The following is a 21,726-nucleotide window of genomic DNA, read 5'->3' on the forward strand; positions in this document are numbered from 1 at the left end:
ATGGATGAATAATAGGGGCTGCGACCATTGTCTTTTATAAGGAAATTGGTCAAACATACACATACTCACCAATAATTAAGATCTATAGAAATAAGATGAACAATCGATTTAGAGATTAGAACATGGGCGCACGATCGCAACGTGATTTGTAGACTTGGGTACCACTAACTAATGTACATGAATGCTGCTTTGAGTGCCACCCCAAGACATTGTCTGCTGGCGTACAAAGGTTTTCTTTGATTGCATACATACATAATCGTCTCAATGCTTGGTTGTTTTTTAATACGACTATCTTATTTTACTCCTTTCATTCACTTATTTATTTTTTTACTGCTTAATTATAATTTAACTTATTTTATCGTGTATATATGTTGTGAAGATAAAGGAGTGAATTAATAATGAGAAATGGAGCCCAGTAGGAGAATAAATGTAGTATGAAAGAATCTCTTAGACTTATTAGTTGAGTGAAATTTGGATAGAGTTTTTAGGTAAAATTATAGTATTTGTACAAAAAAAAATTACTATCATATTCTTACTTATTACCATATTTCTTTAATCTTTGATTAAAAGAAGTATTAGAATTAATTTTCCTTTAATAAAAGACTTTTGAGGTTCAATTCAAAACTTATTTACTCATCACGTCATAGTATAATTTATGATAAAATACATCAAATCCCTTAAATTTTAATCGAAATTCTAAATAGATCCATTAATTTTTAATATGGACACTCCGTCTCAAATAAATATAACTATTAGTGTTTCTATTAGTTTGATGATGTAATAATATTGAAATAACAATTTTATTTTTTATTAATTTTAAAAATTACTATTATATATTTTGTATTAATTAAAAAAAAAGGAGGTGCTCCCTTCTCTTGGGTGCTTTCCTTTCTTGGGGAGTTGGGCACCGATCAATGCTCTTTTTTTAAGGTTTTTTTTTTAAAAATATAATAATAATTTTTTAAGTTAATAAAAAAAAGACAATTTAGTCCTTTCATCATCTCTGTTAACGGTGTTTACACTTATGGGTTGGAGTATCTATTTCAAAAACTAATAGACCCGTTTAAAATTTCGATTAAAATTTAGAAATGTAAGGGTATTTTATCCGATAATTTAAAATCATTTTCAACTTCCTTATTTAGTCATGTGTCTTTGTAGTTTGAATTGAATCAAATTAACTGATGTTTTTGTCTTAGTTCTTGGTTACAGACTTATATTTTTAACTCAAAAAACATGCATGTTAGGTGGATAAAGGTTTTTTCTGTAAATCCAAGACTTATTCCATATCTTACTGATATGAGATTTGTAACATTCGACCTCACTTAATTGTGCAACGTCCTCATTGCACTGATTCTTTTACCTATAAAGAAGAGAGACCGTACCTTGATTCGAGTTTATTTCGACTTTGGTATCTCTCATGAACTCTTATGTTGATAAAGATTTAAATTTGTTTTGATATCACTTTACACATATCTATGTTTCTAACTAAAAAAATATATTTATTAAATGAAAAAATGCTTTTATTTACAAGTTCAAAACTCACTTTATCTCTTATTAATATAAAATCCATAACATTTACATAGGACTTATTATTACCTTAAGAACTACTTTCCCATGTATTTTAAACTCTTCATTTAAAGAATCAACCAGTTAGAACCCTTCATCATCTTCAGGCACTTTCCTTCATCTTATTCTAGCCATTAGTTATGGCTTTTCTTGTATCATTAATTCGTCAGGGTTCAAACTGGGATGATCAACACAAATTAAATCAAGATGGGCATTGTCGTTGTGGGCTTGGTAAAGAACCTCACCATCGAATGCATTGGGTTACAGCTAAATTTGCTGGAGTACGTTCTGAACTCATAACCCAATTGAGCCCAAATTTCATCTACTGTCTTTTTTGTATTTTTATTTATGAAAATTTTTTATTCACCAGCAACATAACCCTAAATTTTCCATTCTTCAGAACTTAAGCAATTAAATTTGACATTCACCAACAACATAACCCTTGTGGATGTTATATTTGTAGAATAATTAAATAATGGTTGAATGTTGAAAAGTAACAAATATATATATAGCATAAGAAGAAACCAGCAGACAATGGATCTAACATGGCCCAGTAAAATTATACAAAGAAGAGTTCAGAAATGAACAGAGACTGCGGACTGTAGAGCTGTTATTCTGAAATGCCGTGTAAAATTTCAAAAGGCCAGCGTCAGCAAAGCTGACATCCCCCGCCAATCAACCAAGATTCTTTTGCCCACGAATTTGACAAACAATGTTCTCAGCGGTTTCCATACTCATCAGCTAGTTTAGTGTAATAGTATTAGTGACTATACATTAATTATTCATAGCCGAATATCTTAACTATTTGTTTAAGCACTCTTTATTGTTAATTATTTCAAGATCGACCTTCCGTGCTTTGACCTTCAATTAGTGGACTAAGCAATCTTTGCTAAATATATTAACTTTACTGCCTAGCTAATTTAATGCCCAAGTTAATCTATTTTATTACCACTTGTTTAGTTGTACTGCTTTATTTATTCATTTTCTTCAATGCTCCTCATTTATCCAAAATTTTCAACCAAATGAACTTTCAGGCATGTGTTTCCACTTAAAGATAACAAAGTGAGCTTCCCCCACACTTTTGAAAGGAACATTTTGTAACTTTGGATAAGTTTAAGGGGGAACGACGGTCCTATTAATAAATCTGAATTAATTTTTTTTAAAAAAAAACAAACAAATAAAGCTTTTAACAGTTGGTTTTACGTTAAGATAATCATGATTAATTCATAGTGAAAAAACAAACAACAAACACATCAATTAATTGTGCAACTTGACCATTGCAATTTAAAATATACAATGGACCCTGGTCAGAGCAGATGGAAGAAAATCTTCTGAAATCTTTTGAAGGACGAGTATCACCTAATGCTGGTTAGCTTGGTAAAGATTATGGAAGTTACTTAATGTTTAGCAAAACTTCCCATTTCCTTATGTTTTTTCCACCTTACCAAAAGTCATAATACTGTTCCAAACCTTTCCAAAATTTCCTACCAGGATTACCTCGTTTTAGTCCGACCAACCAAAAATCATAAGAGAATTCTTTAGACTTGGCCGCCATTGGCCAAGCGACGTAAGACCAGGAACATGCCAGCAAAAGAAAAGAAAATATATTCGTACACAAGAAAAACAAATTAAATTTTTACTGTACACCCAAGGCAGGCAAATTCACACGAAAGTTCCAATTTCCAACTTGCATTCACTGTCGCCCACCACCGCTCTTTGCCTCCCACTACTTAAAACCCTGCTCTTTCCTCACCTTTCATTCTTCACTGCGAAATTCTTTTATATTAAACCCATTTTTTGTTTCTTCAAAGTCCTTAAACCCTTTTTTCTTGTGACAGCTTCTTCACTACTGCATTTATTGCTCAAATACCGTTAACAATAGTTGCTTTGCTTCTACTGGTTAAGAAATGTGTGGCGGTGCTATCATTGCTGATTTCATCCCTCGCAAGCGTGGCCGCAACGTCACCGCCTCTGACCTCTGGCCTAACCCACCCTTCGCTAAAATCGATGGTTTTAACTCCGAACTGTGTCAAATTGGCCATAGTGACTCGCTCTCCCACTTCAAAGGACCACAAACCGAGCCCTCCTTAGGTGCCATTCCCTTTCTGCTTGTGGTTTTATTCGATCTTTTTGTTCTTTCATTTTGCTTTTGTGTTCTAATTGTGGAATTTGTTAACAGGTGTTGAGCAAGTGGAGAAGAAGCCAAAGAGGCAGAGAAAAAACCTGTACAGGGGCATAAGGCAACGCCCCTGGGGCAAATGGGCAGCAGAGATTCGGGACCCTGGGAAAGGTGTTCGTGTTTGGCTCGACACTTTCAACACTGCGGAAGAAGCAGCCCGAGCTTACGACAGAGAGGCCCGCAAGATCCGGGGAAAAAAAGCTAAAGTTAATTTCCCTGACGAAGACAACGACTTCTCCATTCAATATAACCAAGATCATTTTAACAACCATGAAATCAATAACCATAACTCAGCGGCTGCGTGGAATCCCATCCCCAATTCCAATCCACCTGTTTATCCACAGCCCTGTAAAAATTTAGATAATTATGGATTTGGTTATGACCTGAACCAGTTCGGCGGTTATGCTACAGACCCTATTGTTATATCTGGGGAGAAAAATTCAATGTCTGGTTCAGAAGGGTCCTACTCTTGTAATCCAAATATGAACAATGGTTGTTTATATGGCCCAGTAAAGGTTGAAGAAGAAGACGAAGAGAAGCGAGAAGAGCCAGTGAACAGGGTTGTGTTGCAAGTTCAAGAAGAAAACCAAGTAGAGAGGTTCTCTGAGGATCTGATGGCTTATGAAAATTATATGAAGTTTTTTCAGATTCCATATTTGGATGGGCAATCAACGACACAAACTGTTGCTGTTCCGCCTAAAAATGTTATCGGCGAGCTTTGGAGCTTTGATGATGGTGGTGTTCTTGTTACTTCAACGGCTATGTAACCGTTTCTGGGTTTTCATTCTTTCATTTTTTTTATTTTTCTCTTTAGTCTTCATCTCTGTTTTTTTTTATTGATCTTTTCAATCTTTGGGAGGTATTATGTAAAAAAAAAGGTGATGTAGTATAAACTGTGAAATTATCTTTAAAGAGTTATCCAAGATCTTATTCAATTAATAGGATAAAGAAAAAAAAATCAAGCACACTCACAATAACACAAGAATTTACGAGATTCGTTTTTTTGATAACCTACGTTCACGGGCACAACAATAGAGAAAGATTTACTAAAAAAAAAATCAAAAGATTACAAAAACAGTCTTAAACTCATAACTCTTATCCTACGTACACTCAAATCACTCTTTCTAAATCTAAGTGATGACTATTCTTTAACACCATAGAATCTTTTAATAGGGACCAAGTACAATAATTTTATCCTAACACAATTAGGATATGTTATTCTAATATAACTAGATTTAAATATTATCTTAACAAGGTATACTAGTTTAATTAAAATTAAACAATCTTAATTAAATCACTATTTAAGACTATCCTAGCAAATCTCCACCTTAGACTTGAATTCATCAAACTCCACCTTACGAACCAATTTCTGTGGACACCGCCAATGCCCAAAAGGACCTCAAGCACTACGAACACTAATCAAGTCCAAGCAATGCTTGAACTTTATCCCAGAAACTAACTTAGTCACTATATTTGTCGGGTTTTCAGCTGTAGTTAATTTCTTTATTGCAATCTCACATCTAGAAACAATATTTTGAACAAAGTTATACTTGACTTAGATGTGTTTGGTTTTCTCATGAAACATTTGATTTTTAGTCAAGTGTATGGCACTTTGACTATCACAAAACACAAGCATATGTGCCTGTCCAAAACCGAGATCACTAGCCAAACCTCGAAACCATAAAGCTTCCTTCATTGCCTCAGTCACAGCTATATATTCAGCTTCAATTGTAAACAAAGCAACTATTACTTTCCAATTGATTGCAAACCTTAAAAGGGGAGCACATACCCCATTCGAGATCTTCTACTATCTAGATCACCAGCAAAATCTGAATTGGAGAAGCTAACCATATTACAACTATTGTTTGCACCACCTTCACATATTAAGCTAACATCAATAGTACCTTTAGGTATTTTCACAAGCTCCCACATTTGATTTCAGTGTAAAAACACAATCTTCTTAGAAGACTTGGCATATGTAATTGTCTCACAATAAAACAAGATATATTCCTTGTAAGCAAGGTCATGAGCACAAGCAATTCAATTCCCGAAGCAGAAACAAAAAGAGTCAACTTCCCTTCTGCTTCCTTATGCAACAACACTAACTAAATCAGAGATAAGCTACCAGAAGCATTCGGGAAACTCCCCTACTATCCCCGTTGCACCTATTCCTAATATATGAAGACTGCAGTTTTATGGTCGTCTCGTCCCTTACAAAACTAACAGCCAAGCACCCATAGCAAGTCACAAACAGCCCATAGCAGATCATTTTATCCATATTATCCAAACCACCAGAAATAAGACATCCCCCACTACCACCGAACTCACTAAGAACCAACTTATATTCCACATTACATTCAACCCTTGTGCTATTGAAATATTAGATATATATTTAGTGATATATCGTATATTAATATTAGATACTTAGATATAGGAAATACCTAACTCAATCCCAAAGTGTTCCTATTTTTTGAGAATTTTATTTGTTGGATATAAGATTGGGAGTGTAGTTGAGATAAAAAGCTGTACATTTGGCTTTTAATAAATTTATATGGTTTAGTTTCAAACTAGAAATGTGTTACAAGTGATAACAATTACTGATGAAAAACTCTTTAAGGCTCTGTTATTCACTTTGTAGACCAGAAGGGATTGATTGGGTTGTGCACTTGTTATGCACCTTGTAGCTGATATAAAACTCTAGTAGGCTCCGTGGTGCACTTGTTATGCACCTCTGTTTTTTATTTTTACTCTGCTTATGAACTTCATCCCCAGCCTTATAGGCTGAACTCAGTGTATAGTTTTTTCAGTCATATTAATGAATTTATCTTCATGGTTGAGAAAAAAAAAATTAATGATGAAACAACATGATATAGGAAAAGGGAAGAAAAGAAAAGACACAGGAGTAGAAAAATAATCATATTCAAAGCTTTATTAATAGAGCAAAGTTCATTACAAATCTCTGGCAGAGGCTGCAAGTCCAGCTAGCCAATAAAATAATCATTAAACAACGAAAATCAGACCCAAAAAAGAGAAACAGAAAAGAACCAACTTAAGTTGCCTTCTCAACTTCAAAATAAAAGATAAAAATGGGGGGAAGGGGGTATTAAAATGGATTGTTTAGTCATGAAGAATTAATTCAATTTTAGTAACCATTAGTGGCTGATTTAGCTACGGAGGTGTAGAAGAAAGGCCCCACGGAGTACAAATTCATCTTCTTATTTAGAACACGGAAATTAGAAAGAGGAGCACCATCAATCCCTTTGTTGTCATTCGTGGGAATATTACAGGTCTTCAATGGAGAGCTCTCGAGATACGCCTTGCAATCTTTAACCTTCAACTTATCTACGAGATCTGAATGAGACAATGTGGCAAAGAAGTAACCCTTTGCATCAGTTGCTCCGCTGCAAATGGAGAGGGTTTTTTCGAGCCCGCCCTTATCAACAGCTTTACATGTTATCTTTGCTAAAGCCCCTGCTCATGCATAGAAATTTGATCAGAAGTGAACCCAATTAGACAATCTTCTCAAACAAAGTCATAATATACAAAAGGGATTATTAGGAAACCAATTGTCCAAATCGATATACCTTGAATTGGATAATACTTGGAACTTGATTTACATAAAACAAGCCCTTGAACACCAACGAAGAGAAGATTTTCCTTTTCTTCCGACTTTGTTTCATTGAACTCTGGTTTTGTGTCATAGTAAGGCTTTTCTTCTCCTTCTGGCTTTGGTTTAACAACGTATGATTTTCTGCCATACTCAGGCTTTTCCTTTTCTTCTGTCTTTGGTTTGTAGAGGTATCCCTTTTTGCCATAATCAGGCTTTTTTTCTCCTCCATACCCAGACTTTTCCTCTGGCTTCGCCTTGTAGTTGTCTGGTTTTGTGCCATAGTAAGGCTTCTCTTCTCCTTCTGGCTTCGGTTTAGCAACGTATGGTTTTCTGCCATACTCAGGCTTTTCCTTTTCTTCTGGTTTTGGCTTGTAGATGTCTTGTTTTGTGCCATAATTAGGCTTTTCTTTTCCTTCTGGCTTTGGTTTAACGACCTCGGGTTTACTACCATAATCAGGCTCTTCTTTGTCCACCGGCTTGGGCTTGTAATAGTCTGGCTTTGTAGGCTCTTCTTCTTCTTCTGGCTTTGCTTGAGGGCTGTCAGCTGGCATTCCATCGAAACCATATTTAGATGAATCATCATTACTATAATCACCAGCGGAAGCAATGACTAGCAATGACAGTAGAAGCAATGAGAATGCCAAGCAGAGACGGGTGAGAGCCATGATATTGCTATTAACTCTGCAATATAATTATAAGAATGGAGAGAGAAATACAAATGGATGAATAATAGGGGCTGCGACCATTGTCCTTTATAAGGAAATTGGTCAAACGTACACATACTCACCAATAATTAAGATCTATAGAAATAAGATAAACAATTGATTTAGAGATTAGAACGTGGGTGCACGATCGCAACGTGATTTGTAGACTTGGGTACCACTAACTAATATACATGAATGCTGCTTTGAGTGCCACCCCAAGACATTGTCTGCTGGCGTACAAAGGTTTTCTTTGATTGCATACAATACATAATCGTCTCAATGCTTGGTTGTTTTTTAATACGACAATCTTATTTTACTCTTTTCATTCACTTATTTATTTTTTTACTGCTTAATTATAATTTAACTTATTTTATCGTGTATATATATTGTGAAGATAAAGGAGGAGTGAATGAATAATGAGAAATGGAGCCCAGTAGGAGAGTAAATTTAGTATGACAGTCTCTCTTAGATTTAATAGTTGAGTGAAATTTGGATAGAGTTTTTAGGTAAAATTATAGTATTTGTTCCAAAAAAAAAAAACATTACTATCATAGTCTTAGTTATTACCATATTTCTTTAATCTTTGATTAAAAGAAGTATTAGAATTAATTTTCCTTTAATAAAGGACTTTTGAGGTTAAGTCAAAACTTATTTACTCATCATGTCATAGTATAATTTAGGATAAAATACCTCTAATCCCTTAAGTTTTAATCAAAATTCTAAACAGGTCCATTAATTTTTAATATGGACACTCCGTCTCAAATAAATATAACTATTAGTGTTTCTATAAGTTTGATGATATAATAATATTGAAATAACAATTTTACTTTTTATTAATTTTAAAAATTACTATTATATATTTTTATTAATTAAAAAAAAAGGAGGAAGGGAGCACCAGTGCTCCCTTCTCTTGGGTGCTTCCTTTTCTTGGGGAGTTGGGGGCACCAATTAGTGCTCTTTTTTTAAGGTTTTTTTTTTTAAAATATAATAATTTTTTAAGTTAATAAAAAAAATAGTTTAGTCCTTTTATCATCTCTATTAACGGTATTTACACTTATAGATTAGAGTGTCTATTTCGAAAACTAATGGACCCATTTAAAATTTCGATTAAAATTTAGAAGTGTAAAGGTATTTTACCCAATAATTTAAGATCATTTTCAACTTCCTTATTTAGTCATGTGTCTTTGTAGTTTGAATTGAATCAAATTAACTGATGTTGTTGTCTTGGTTCTTGGTTACAGACTTATATTTTCAACTCAAAAAACATGCATGTTAGGTGGATGAAGGTTTTTTTTATAAATCCAAGACTCATTTCATATCTTATTGATATGATATCTGTAACATTCGACCTCACTCAATTGTGCAACAATGGCTCAATTATGCAACATCCTCATTGCACCAATTCTTTTACCTACAAAGAAGAGGGAAATTATATGAACTCATGAACTCTACGTTGGTATATCTCATGAACTCTTATGTTGATAAAGATTTAAATTTATTTTGATATCACTTGACATAGATCTATGTTTCTAACCAAAAAATTATATTTATTAAATGAAAGAATGCTTTTATTTACAAGTTCAAAACTCACTTTATCTCTTACTAATATAAAATCCACAACATTTACATAGGACTTATTATTACCTTAACAACTACTTTCCCATGTATTTTAAACTCTTCATTTAAAGAATCAACCAATTAGAACCCTTCATCATCTTCAGGCACTTTCCTTAATCTTATTCTAGCCATTCGTTATGGCTTTTCTTGTATCATCAATTCGTCAGGGTTCAAACTGGGACGATCAACACAAATTAAATCAAGATGGGCATTGTCGTTGTGGGCTTGGTAAAGAACCTCACCATCGAACGCGTTGGGTTACAGCTAAATGTGCTGGAGTACGTTTAGAACTCATAACCCAATTGAGCCCAAGTTTCATCTACTGTCTCTTGTGTATTTTTATTTATGAAAATTTTTTATTCACCAGCAACATAACCCTAAATTTTACATTCTTCAGAACTTAAGCAATTAAATTTGACATTCACCAACAACATAACCCTTGTGGATGTTATATTTATAGAATAATTAAATAATGGTTGAATGTTGAAAAGTAACAAATATATATATATATAAGAAGAAACCAGCAGAGAATGGATCTAACATGGCCCAGTAAAATTATACAAAGAAGAGTTCAGAAATGAACAGAGACTGCAGACTGTAGAGCTGTTATTCTGAAATGCCGTGTAAAATTTCAAAAGGCCAACGTCAGCAAAGCCGACATCCCCCGCCAGTCAACCAAGATTCTTTTGCCCACGAATTTGACAAACAATGTTTTCACCGGTTTCCATATTCATCAACTAGTTTAGTGTAATAGTATTAGTGACCATACATTAATTATTCATAGCCGAATATCTTAACTATTTGTTTAAGCATTCTTTATTGTTAATTATTTCAAGATCGACCTTTCGTGCTTTGACCTTCAATTAGTGGACTAAGCAATCTTTGCCAAATATATTAACTTTACTGCCTAGCTAATTTAATGCCCAAGTTAATCTATTTTATTACCACTTGTTTAGTTGTACTGCTTTATTTATTCATTTTCTTCAATGCTACTCATTTATCCAAAATTTTCAACCAAATGAACTTTCAGGCACGTGTTTCCACTTAAAGATAACAAAGTGAGCTTCCCCCACACTTTTGAAAGGAACATTTTGTAACTTTGGATAAGTTTAAGGGGGAACGACGGTCCTATTAATAAATCTGAAATAATTTTTTTTAAAAAAAAAACAAACAAATAAAGCTTTTAACAGTTGGTTTTACGTTAAGATAATCATGATTAATTCATAGTTAAAAAACAAACAACAAACACATCAATTAATTGTGCAACTTGACCATTGCAATTTAAAATATACAATGGACCCTGGTCAGAGCAGATGGAAGAAAATCTTCTGAAAACTTTTGAAGGACGAGTATCACCTAATGCTGGTTAGCTTGGTAAAGATTATGGAAGTTAATTTTTAGCAAAACTTCCCATTTCCTTATGTTTTTTCCACCTTACCAAAAATCATAATACTGTTCCAAACCTTGCCAAAATTTCCTACCAGGATTCCCTCGTTTTAGTCCAACCAACCAAAAATCATAAGAGAATTCTTTAGACTTGGCCGCCATTGGCCAAGCGACGTAAGACCAGGAACATGCCAGCAAAAGAAAAAGAAAATATATTCTTACACAAGAAAAACAAATTAAATTTTTACTGTACACCCAAGGCAGGCAAATTCACACGAAAGTTCCAATTTCCAACTTGCATTCACTGTCGCCCACCACCGCTCTTCGCCTGTCACTACTTAAACCCCTGCTCTTTCCTCTCCTTTCATTCTTCACTGCGAAATTCTTTTATATTGAACCCATTTTTTGTTTCTTCAAAGTCCTTAAACCCTCCTTTCTTGTGACAGCTTCTTCATTACTGTATTTATTGCTCAAATATCGTTAACAATAGTTGCTTTGCTTCTACTGGTTAAGAAATGTGTGGCGGTGCTATCATTGCTTATTTCATCCCCCGCAAGCGTGGCCGCAACGTCACCGCCTCTGACCTTTGGCCTAACTCACCCTTCGCTAAAACAAATGGTTTTAACTCCGAACTGTGTCAAATTGGCCATAGTGACTCGCTCTCCCACTTCAAAGGACCACAAACCAAGCCCTCCTTAGGTGCCATTCCCTTTCCGCTTGTGGTTTTATTCGATCTTTTTGTTCTTTCATTTTGCTTTTGTGTTCTAATTGTGGAATTTGTTAACAAGTGTTAAGCAAGTGGAGAAGAAGCCAAAGAGGCAGAGAAAAAACCTGTACAGGGGCATAAGGCAACGCCCCTGGGGTAAATGGGCAGCAGAGATTCGCGACCCTGGGAAAGGTGTTCGTGTTTGGCTTGGCATTTTCAACACTGCGGAAGAAGCGGCCCGAGCTTAGACAGAGAGGCCCGCAAGATCCGGGGAAAAAAAGCTAAAGTTAATTTCGTCGACGAAGACTACGACTTCTCCATTCAATATAACCAAGATCATTTTAACAACCATGAAATCAATAACCATAACTCAGCGGCTGCGTGGAATCCCAACCCCAATTCAAATCCACCTGTTTATCCACAACCCTGTAAAAATTTAGATAATTATGGATTTGGTTATGACCTGAACCAGTTCGGCGGTTATGCTACGGACCCTATTGTTATATCTGGGGAGAAAAATTCAGTCCCTAGTTCAGAAGGGTCCTCCTCTTGTAATCCAAATGTGAACAATGGTTGTTTATATGGCCCAGTAAAGGTTGAAGAAGAAGACGAAGAGAAGCGAGAAGAGCCAGTGAACAGGGTTGTGTTGCAAGTTCAAGAAGAAAACCAAGTAGAGAAGCTCTCTGAGAAGTTGATGGCTTATGAAAATTACATGAAGCTTTTTCAGATTCCATATTTGGATGGGCAATCAACGACACAAACTGTTGCTGTTCCGTCGAAAAATGTCATCGGCGAGCTTTGGAGCTTTGATGATGGTGGTGTTCCTGTTACTTCAACGGCTATGTAACCGTTTCTGGGTTTTCATTCTTTCATTTTTAAAAAATTTTTCTCTTTAGCCTTCATCTCTGTTTTTTTTATTGATCTTTTCAATCTTTGGGAGGTATTATGTAAAAAAATGTGATGTTGTAGAAATTGCGGAATTATCTCTAAAGAGTTGTTCAAGTTCTTTCTCAATTAATAGGATAAAGAAAAAAAAATCAAGCACACCTACAAAAATACAAAAATTTACGTGATTCGGTCTTGTAATAACCTACGTCCACAAGCAGAACAACTGAGAAAGATTCACTAAGAAAAAAATCAAAAGATTACAAGAACAGTCCTAAACTCACAATCTTTATTCCACGTACACCCAAATCACTTTCTAAATCTAAGTTATGACTATTCTTTAACGTCCTAAAATCCTTTAATAAGGGTCAAGTACAATAATCTTATCCTAATACAATTAGGATATGTTATTCTAATATAACTAGATTTAAAGATTATCTTAACAAGGTATACTAGTTTAATTAAAATTAAACAATCTTAATTAAACCACAATTCAAGACTATCTTAACAAATCTCCACCTTAGGTTTGAATTTACCAAGCTCCACCTTACGAACCAATCTCTGTCGACACCGCCAATACCCAAAAAGGCCTCAAGTACTACAAACACCAATCAAGTCCAAGCAATGCTTGAACTTTATCCCAAAAACTAACTTAGTCACTATATTTGTCGAGTTTTCAACTGTAGTTATTTTCTTTACTGCAATCTCACATCTAGAAACAATCTTTCGAACGAAGTTATACTTGACTTGGATGTGTTTGGTTTTCTTATGAAATATTTGATTTTTAGTCAAGTGTATGGCACTTTGACTATCACAAAACACAAGCATATATGCTTGTCCAAAACCAAGATCACTAGCCAAGCCTTGAAACCATAAAGCTTCCTTCATTGCCTCAGTCACAGCTATATATTCAGCTTCAGTTGTAGACAAAGCAACTATTACTTTCCAACTGATTGCAGACCTTGAAAGATGGAGCACATACCCCATTCGAGATCTTCTACTATTTAAATCATCAGTAAAATCTGAATTGGAAAAGCTAACCATATTACAACTATTGTTTGCACATCCTTCACACATTAAGCCAACATTAATAGTACCTTTTGATGTTTTCACAAGCTCCCACGTTTGATCTCAGTGTAGAGACTCAATCTTCTTAGAAGACTTGGCTTATGTAATTGTCTTACGATAAAAGTAAGGCTCATCAATCTCTTATTCCACAAATAAAACATAAGAATCAAAATCACCATCGATATAAGTAGTGCTTCGTTGAGATACCAATTCTTGTACCTCTTGTAATTCATTCCGGATTTCCCTATCATCCTGCACTATAAAAGGAGTATTAATTTCAAGCTCCACTTGCTTGCCAACTTCCTGCTCTGATGTGTTTACAATTCTAAACTTTATCCCATAAAGTAATGCAAACTTGTCAAAGGTAACATCCTGACTCACCATAAACTTGGGAGACTTACAATTAGTACACCACAACCGATAACTATTCACCTCATATGCATAGCCTAGGAATATGCACTCTATCGCCCTCAACTCAAGTTTACCATCACTCACAGAAGCACAAACAGAACAACCAAATACTTTTAGTATAAAATAATTAGCGGGCTTACCAGACCAAACTTCCTTGGGAGTCTTCAATTCAATTACAATTGATGGAAACCAATTTACCAAGTAGCAAGCTATGTTGATAGCTTCTATCCAAAATACTTTGGGTAGGCCAACATTAGAGAACACATATTTTGCTCTCTCCAGAAGTGTTCTCTTCATCCATTCTGCAACACTGTTTTGATGTGATATTTTGATGACATTGCGATGTCTAACGATTTCCTCATTCTTGCAAAACAGACCAAACTCACCTTTGCAAAATTCTAAACTTTTGTTTGTTCGAAAGCTCTTAATTCTTTTCTTAGTTTGCTTCTCAATCAATGCCTTCCAATGCAAAAATTGGTTAACACTTTACTCATAACTTTCAGAAAATACATCTACACCTTTATTGAAAAATCATCAATAAAGGCCCACATATATAATGATCCACCTTTTGATTCCATAGGAGAAAGACCTCACAAATCTGAATGGATGTAGTTTACTGCACTCTTGGTTCGATGAATTGTAGTGCTAAATTTCACTGTATGTTGCTCACAAAAATCTAGCTTCTCAGTCTTTTGACTACACAGCAAACTACGCTTACTTAGTTTTTTAATCCCTCTATCGCTCATATGACCCAATCTCATATGCCCTAAATGTATTACATCATCATCAAGATCATTGGATGAGACCACGAAAACAGTTTCAATGACAGTGTTTCCCATTAGATGATAAAAGTCACCAGATAATTTACCCTTCATGATAGTTAAGGCTCCTTTAGATACATTCAAGAAACCATCTTGGTCAGTATATTTATAGCCTTTTTTATCTAATAAACTCAAGGATATCAAATTTTTTTTCATGTTAGGGACGTGTTTCACCTCAAGTGTCCTTACCATACCATCAAACATCTTGATTCGAATTGTGCCAATCCCAATAACTGAGAGAAACAAATCATCTCTTAATTGTACAGTGCCTATACAACAGATTGATAAGTTGTAAACCAATCACATATAGGACATTTGTGAAAGCAACAAGCGGAATCTAAGATCCACGTATCCATTGGGTTACTATTGGTTACTACAAGAACATTATCAGTTTCCTCAAAAGTATCAAAGTCATCTCCAAGCACATTTGCAGTATTCTTAGATTTGTTGATCTTTTCATCATCCTTGAATTTGGTACAGTCTTGACGAAAGTGCTCTTTCTGACCACAATTGCAACAAGTTTTCCCTTTTGCTCTAGATTTACCTTTTCTGTCTAAGCCATGCTCTATGTCTTTTCCTCTATTCACAATCAGGCTTTTCGCTTGATTTTCATTCTAGATACCATCAACTTTCTTCTTCAATTCTTTAGAATTTAAAGAAAAGATGCCCTTACATCATTGAAAATGAGAGTGTCTCGACCATATAACATAGTATCCATGAAGTTTTCATACGATGGAGGCAAAGAACATAAAAAAATTAGGGCTAGGTCTTCATCCTTAATTTTAACATCGATATTCTTTAAATCAAGAATAACTCTATTAAATTCATCAATGTAAGAATTAACCGACGTACCTTCACTCATCTTGAGAGTATATAATTGTTACATCATATAAAGCCGATTCGTAAGGGATTTGATCTTATAAATACTCTCGAGTTTAAGCCACACTGCAACAGCAGATTCTTTATCGGTGACTTCTCTTAGCACCTTATCAGACAAAGCTAGGAGAATAGCACATATGTTTTTTTCATAAGGTCATCTTTCTCATCATTAGATAAATTTGAAAGAAGATAGTCATTTTCCTTCAATGCCTTCAACAGTCCTTGTTGCACTAGCAATGCGCGCATCTTAGCACGCCACAGACTGAAATCGTTTCTTCCATTAAACTTTTCAATCTCATACTTGGTCGAAGTTGCCATAGTGAAATTCAAATTGACTCAAGACCTTAAAGCTCTGATATCAGTTTGTTATGAAAATTGCGAAATTATCTCTAAATAGTTGTCCAAGATCTTATCCAATCAATAGAATAAAGAAAGAAAGAAATCAAGCACACCCACAATAACACAAAAATTTACGTAGTTCGGTCTTTTGATGACCTACGTCCATGGGCACAGCAATAGAGAAAGATTCACTAAGAGAAAAATCAGGAGATTATAAAAACAGTCTCAAACTCACAACCCTTATTCTACGTACATCCAAATCACTTTCTCTAAATCTAGGTGATGACTATTCTTTAACCCCATGGGATACTTTTATAGGGACCAAGTACAATAATCTTATCCTAATACAATTAGGATATGTTATTTTAATCTAATTAGATTTAAATACTATCTTAACAAGGTATACTAATTTAATTAGAATTAAATAATCTTAATTAAGCCATAATTCAAGACTATCTTAACATATGGTAATTGATTATTTTGGTTGCCACTTTTAAAATGGTGGTTAATTTTGTTAAATTCTGATGCACGATTATCTGCAATTTATATCACGACTCAATCAAATTCGTTCTTTTTGCTCTTGTTATTTTATGGAAATGTTTTATCCCTTTGGTCCCAAAATCAGCCATCAGAGTTGGGCTCGGATAAAACCATAACTTGCCCGGTGTTCTTAATTATTTTTAAGTCTTTGCTTTTTCCTTTCTTTTACCAATTATTATGCCTTAGCTTCGAAAAGAATACATTCTTATTACGTCTTATGTTGATCTTGTTGTTAACTTAATATACTCTGACAAATGATTGCAGATAGGATCATGCCATACTGCCTACCAGTTCAGTCAATGTCCATAATGTATTTTATGGGATAAATAATAATTATGGACAGTTTGATACTGAACAGAATTACACTTGTGGAATACAAGTGATTTTGTTTAGGAAAAGGGGGAAAATAAAACAGTAATGTGCAAAAAAAAGAAAAAAACTTATTGAGAAATTATTAATATAGCAAAGCTCTTTACGAGTTTCTGGTGAAGGCTGCAATCTTTAGCCCTTGCACCAAGAATGCATGATTACACAGCAAGAAAAATGCATCGAAGAAAGAAAAATTAATGAAGACAGAAAAAAGATCAATCCCACTTGCCTTCTTCAATCCAAAAACAGAAGATAAAATGTTTTTTGAAAAAAAATTAAGCTGTTTAGTAACCATTAGAGACTGAGTTAGCTTCATCGGTGAAGAAGAAGGGTCCCACAGAGTAAAGTTTCATCCTCTTCTGATTTAGAACTCGGAAACCAGAAAGAGGAGCGCCGCTAATGCCTTTATTGACATCCACCGGAACATTACAGGTCTCCGATGGGGAGCTTTTAAGAAATGCCTTGCACTCTGTAAGCTTCAACTGACTGTCGTCGTCAAGGCCTAAAGGAGACAATGGTGCAAAGAAGTAACCTTTTGCATCGGTTTCTCCGCTGCAAACTGAGTGAGTTTTCTCGTATCCATTCTCGGCAACAGCCAGACATGTTATCCTCACCAAAGCTCCTGTGCTCATGGAAAAAAAAAATGAGCAAAAACATGGTGAGTTGAAACTTGAATTAGAGACGGTCTTAAAAATGCGTCATAAGACAATGACACTCTTAAAACAACAACTTGGACTTAATATGCATGCTTAAATTATAATTATCTGTGAAATATTACCTTGAATTGGATTATACTTAGGACCCGATTTACATAGAACAAGCCCTTGAACACCAATGGGGAGAATTTCAGGCTTTAGTGGATACAAGTCTCGAACCTCTATGCCATAATGATCAGCATTTCCTTCTCCTTCCGCCTTTGGTTTAGCAACGTATGGTTTTCCACCATAACTAGACTCTTCTTTTTCTTCTGATTTTGGTTTGTAGGAATCTGGCTTTGTGCTGTAATTAGGTTTTTCTACCTCCTCTGATGACTCTGGCTTTTTGTTTACTTCTGGCTGTGGTTTGTAGAAGTCTGGCTTAGTGCTATAATCAGGCTTCTCTTCCTCTTCTGACTCTGGATTTTCTTTTTCTTCTGGCTGCGGTTTGTAGAAGTTCTGTTTAGTGCCATTATCAGGCTTTTCTGGCTGTGGTTGGTAAACTGGTTTTCTGCCATCATCAGGTTTTTCTTCCTTTCCTGACTCTGGCTTTTCTGGCTGTGGTTGGTAAACTGGTTTTCTGCCATAATCAGGCTTTTCTTCCGTTCCTGACACTGGCTTTTCTGGCTGTGTTTGGTAAACTGGTTTTCTACCATAGTCAGGCTTTTCTGACACTACCGGCCCTGGCTTTTCCTTGTCTTGTGGCTGTGGTTTGTAGAGGTCTGGTTTTGTGCCATACTCAGACTTTTCTTCTCCTTCTAGCTTTGTACCATAATTATATGCTTGGTTTTTGGATGAATCATAATTGTAGTCATTGGCAGTAGCAATGACAAGCAGTGACAAAAGAAGCAAGGAGGCAGCGAACAAGGGAGCGGTGATAGCCATGTCTAAGACGGTAACTATGTTAATGTAAGCACGATGAGAAGAAAAACAATAGGATGAGGTGCATGGGCATTGGGCAACTTTCATTGCCTTTTATACAAGAAAGTTGGTGTCATTTGCCAATGATTAAGAAATAAAATAAACAGAGCATAAGATGATTTGATTGCACGATGGCAAAGCAATTTGCAGACTTGGGTGGCACTAACTAATATTACATGAACGTGGTCATAGACAACTGTATTTTTCGATAATCACGTACATAAACCAGTGCTGGGAGCCTTGGACAGACAGTACGTTGGACAATCTTTGATTTGAGTGATTGAGGCATTTGAATAAAGCAACCCCAGTCTCTTGGCTTGAGATTGACGACCTATTCAATCTCATTTGTTGGAATCAGTATTCATCATGCAATGCGTAACAATTTTTCTTTTTCACATGAAATTGTGTGTTTCCACACTTTATTAATTATAGTACAGGCTGTAAGCTAGTGGACAAGTATTCCTTCTCTCTATTTTTACATGAGTTATTATGCACATTTTCCTACCATTTTTGGAACCCTTTTTATATATGATCATTTTTATATACTTTTGCTAGGGATACAAAATTATTGCAAACCAACCAGGCAACTCGAGAACTATTTGAATTCGACTTTACTCAACTTTATTTGCTAAATAGAAAAAATAGTTAAGATTAAAACCCATTATTAAACTGAGGTCTAAATATAATTATCTAAAATTCACAAACTATAAGTATATAGTAGGATTTAAATAGTACTATATTTATTATATATCGAATTATATTTATACATATAAATAAATGTTTATATAAACAACATTAATTCTTAATGCAATAATTTAGCATGCAAATACTAAAACTTTATTTCTTTATTTTCACAAATGAACAAATTTTTCACGGTCATTTGAGTTTAAATCTAGATACATTAAAAGTCGTTCCAAGAAATAATTAAGGGTCCAATTGTTGGTCACGTGGCATGGTCAATTGAGCCCTTGGACATGATTTTCCTTTTTGAAAAAGTCAAGGTATTTTTATGATTTTTGTGTTTTTGGAGCTCACGGTATTTCCGTATTTTCCTAATGCTGTGGTTTCAAAATTTTTTTATCAAGCATGAGAGAGAGTTAAGGGTACGAACAAAGAGAAGAAAAATAAATATAATTTTCAATTTGTGATTTTTTTAATTGATTGAACAGATTCTCTCATATTTTTCGCTTTTCTTCTGTATCTTATTTCCTTGCCCATTGTTTTATCTTTTAATTATTTATTTTATTGATTTAATTTTAATTCATGCATTAATTCAAATTTATGAAATTAGTTTAAAAATTATAAGAATAAAAAAATAAATAATTAAAAATTGATTCCATAATTTTCTGTTTATCTTGTTCTTATTATTTGGGTTTTTATTATTTTTTATAACATTATTATTTCCATACAGAAACTAGAAACTTTGATGTAAGTTTCTAATTTCCTTTCTTTTTATCTCATTTGATTTGTTTATTCAAGCTTCTATTATTTGGATTCTTTATAATTTTTATTTTTATAATATTATTGCTTTCATACAAAAATTAGAAACAACAATCTATTTATTGATTTGTTTAAAATTTTTCTTTTTTTTATCTCATTTGATTAATTGTGTGGTTATATTTCTCTATTGTAAACAACAATCTACTTGAATTTTTGTGAGATTTAGTTTAGATTTTTTTTTTGTTATTTTTTCACGGTTTCATAGAGGATGTAATGCTTATTGTCATTATTGAGAAAGAAGATCCACCAAGACCCAATGTTAAGGTCGTTGAAATGGTAGTCACTTATCATGTATTTAATGAGTTACTAAATTGTATACTGCAACCTACATTTACAACTCTTAAAATGGATTACTACTTAAACAATTATGTAACTTTTGACCTTTTCTGTATACATTACAGTTGACAAATAGCTTCATAATTGCTTATGTAAAATGAGCACCATATGATTATTGAAATGTAGATATATTTGAATAAACATTATTTTACCTATATCACAAAAGTGCATCGCATGGGCATATTCTAGTATATTATCAGATGAACTTGACTTTAAATTTAAAAACCAATTTGACAGATGTATTAAGTATTAAGGATCAAGTCTAATCTAACTAATTGGAATCTTCAACTAGTTTTTATATAGGTGGCAATTGTATGAGTTCGGATCAAGTTGCCTTGAGGTTTTGAGTTATTTTAGACTTAGATTCATTTCGAATTTAGATTATCTTGAGTTCAAATTAGGAGTGAGTGTTCGGTTAAATCGATTAAGAATACCATTAACTGACTTTCTTAAAAAAAATTAACCAAATCGAATCGATTTAACAACTTTAATTCGACTTTAAATTAACCAACTTTAATCGGTTAAATCTATTTTAACTTATTTAATCGAATTTTTTTAACTTTTTTCTTTTTTTAATTTATTTAATAATATATTAATAATATACTTTATGTTACCACATATTACATTATTACTTATAATTTTACTAATATACTAATATAGTATATTGTTAATATATAATTTTTGACTAATTATACTTGTTATACTATATATTGATTAATTAGTGTATTACTAAGTATACTATCTATTGTGTATTAAGATATATATTATATAATGTATAACTGTAAACAATATATACTGTATTAATATTTACTATATATAATTATATAGTATATATGTCTATTGTATTGATATATTTTATATATTATGTATAACTATATGCTAATACAATGTATTGTGTATTAATATATTCCTATATATAGTTAATATTTTCTTATATAGCATATAAGTATACTAAGAAGTCATATAATATATATACTATATAATAGTATATTGTTATATACAATAGTAAATTTTTATTAACTAATTAGTATATTAATAAATATACTATAATATATTGTTACATATTATAATATAGTCAATTATTAATATAAGTTATATTACTATAAGATACTAATAATAATATAAGTTACTTTAGTAATATAAGCTATACTATAGTAACATTAATATATTAATATATATTAATAAGTTACTATA

The 21,726-nt window shown here is 33.5% G+C and overlaps 3 protein-coding genes and 1 pseudogene across 3 annotated transcripts; 2 read left to right on the top strand and 2 right to left on the bottom strand.

Annotated features, from left to right (window-relative positions):
• On the top strand, positions 3,376-4,578 carry LOC18613610 (ethylene-responsive transcription factor ERF071). Its single transcript, XM_018118182.1, has 2 exons — positions 3,376-3,657; positions 3,746-4,578. The coding sequence occupies exons 1-2, from the start codon at positions 3,474-3,476 to the stop codon at positions 4,510-4,512; spliced, it is 951 nt and encodes a 316-aa protein (XP_017973671.1). The 5' UTR covers positions 3,376-3,473; the 3' UTR covers positions 4,513-4,578.
• Positions 6,650-8,085, bottom strand: LOC18613609 (proline-rich protein 1). Its single transcript, XM_007050937.2, has 2 exons — positions 7,330-8,085; positions 6,650-7,216 (listed from the first exon to the last, which is right to left on the bottom strand). The coding sequence occupies exons 1-2, from the start codon at positions 8,018-8,020 to the stop codon at positions 6,888-6,890; spliced, it is 1,020 nt and encodes a 339-aa protein (XP_007050999.2). The 5' UTR covers positions 8,021-8,085; the 3' UTR covers positions 6,650-6,887.
• Positions 11,578-12,615, top strand: LOC108661421 (annotated as a pseudogene).
• LOC18613614 (proline-rich protein 3) lies at positions 17,227-18,660 on the bottom strand. Its single transcript, XM_007050942.2, has 2 exons — positions 17,859-18,660; positions 17,227-17,702 (listed from the first exon to the last, which is right to left on the bottom strand). Exons 1-2 carry the CDS (start codon positions 18,658-18,660, stop codon positions 17,365-17,367), a joined length of 1,140 nt encoding a protein of 379 aa, XP_007051004.2. The 3' UTR covers positions 17,227-17,364.

Source organism: Theobroma cacao, chromosome 1, assembly GCF_000208745.1.
Source record: "Theobroma cacao cultivar B97-61/B2 chromosome 1, Criollo_cocoa_genome_V2, whole genome shotgun sequence".
Lineage (NCBI taxonomy): Eukaryota > Viridiplantae > Streptophyta > Magnoliopsida > Malvales > Malvaceae > Theobroma > Theobroma cacao.

What these genes read in the sequence shown, in the direction of transcription:
- LOC18613614 (XM_007050942.2), bottom strand. Translation starts at nt 18,660, where the DNA reads ATGGCTATCACCGCTCCCTTGTTCGCTGCCTCCTTGCTTCTTTTGTCA. An exon ending in TAAGTATAATCCAATTCAAG is followed by an intron (nt 17,703 to 17,858) that starts GTAATATTTCAC and finishes CCATGAGCACAG; the next exon opens with GAGCTTTGGTGAGGATAACA.
- LOC18613609 (XM_007050937.2), bottom strand. Translation starts at nt 8,020, where the DNA reads ATGGCTCTCACCCGTCTCTGCTTGGCATTCTCATTGCTTCTACTGTCA. An exon ending in CAAGTATTATCCAATTCAAG is followed by an intron (nt 7,217 to 7,329) that starts GTATATCGATTT and finishes ATGCATGAGCAG; the next exon opens with GGGCTTTAGCAAAGATAACA.
- LOC18613610 (XM_018118182.1), top strand. Translation starts at nt 3,474, where the DNA reads ATGTGTGGCGGTGCTATCATTGCTGATTTCATCCCTCGCAAGCGTGGC. An exon ending in ACAAACCGAGCCCTCCTTAG is followed by an intron (nt 3,658 to 3,745) that starts GTGCCATTCCCT and finishes ATTTGTTAACAG; the next exon opens with GTGTTGAGCAAGTGGAGAAG.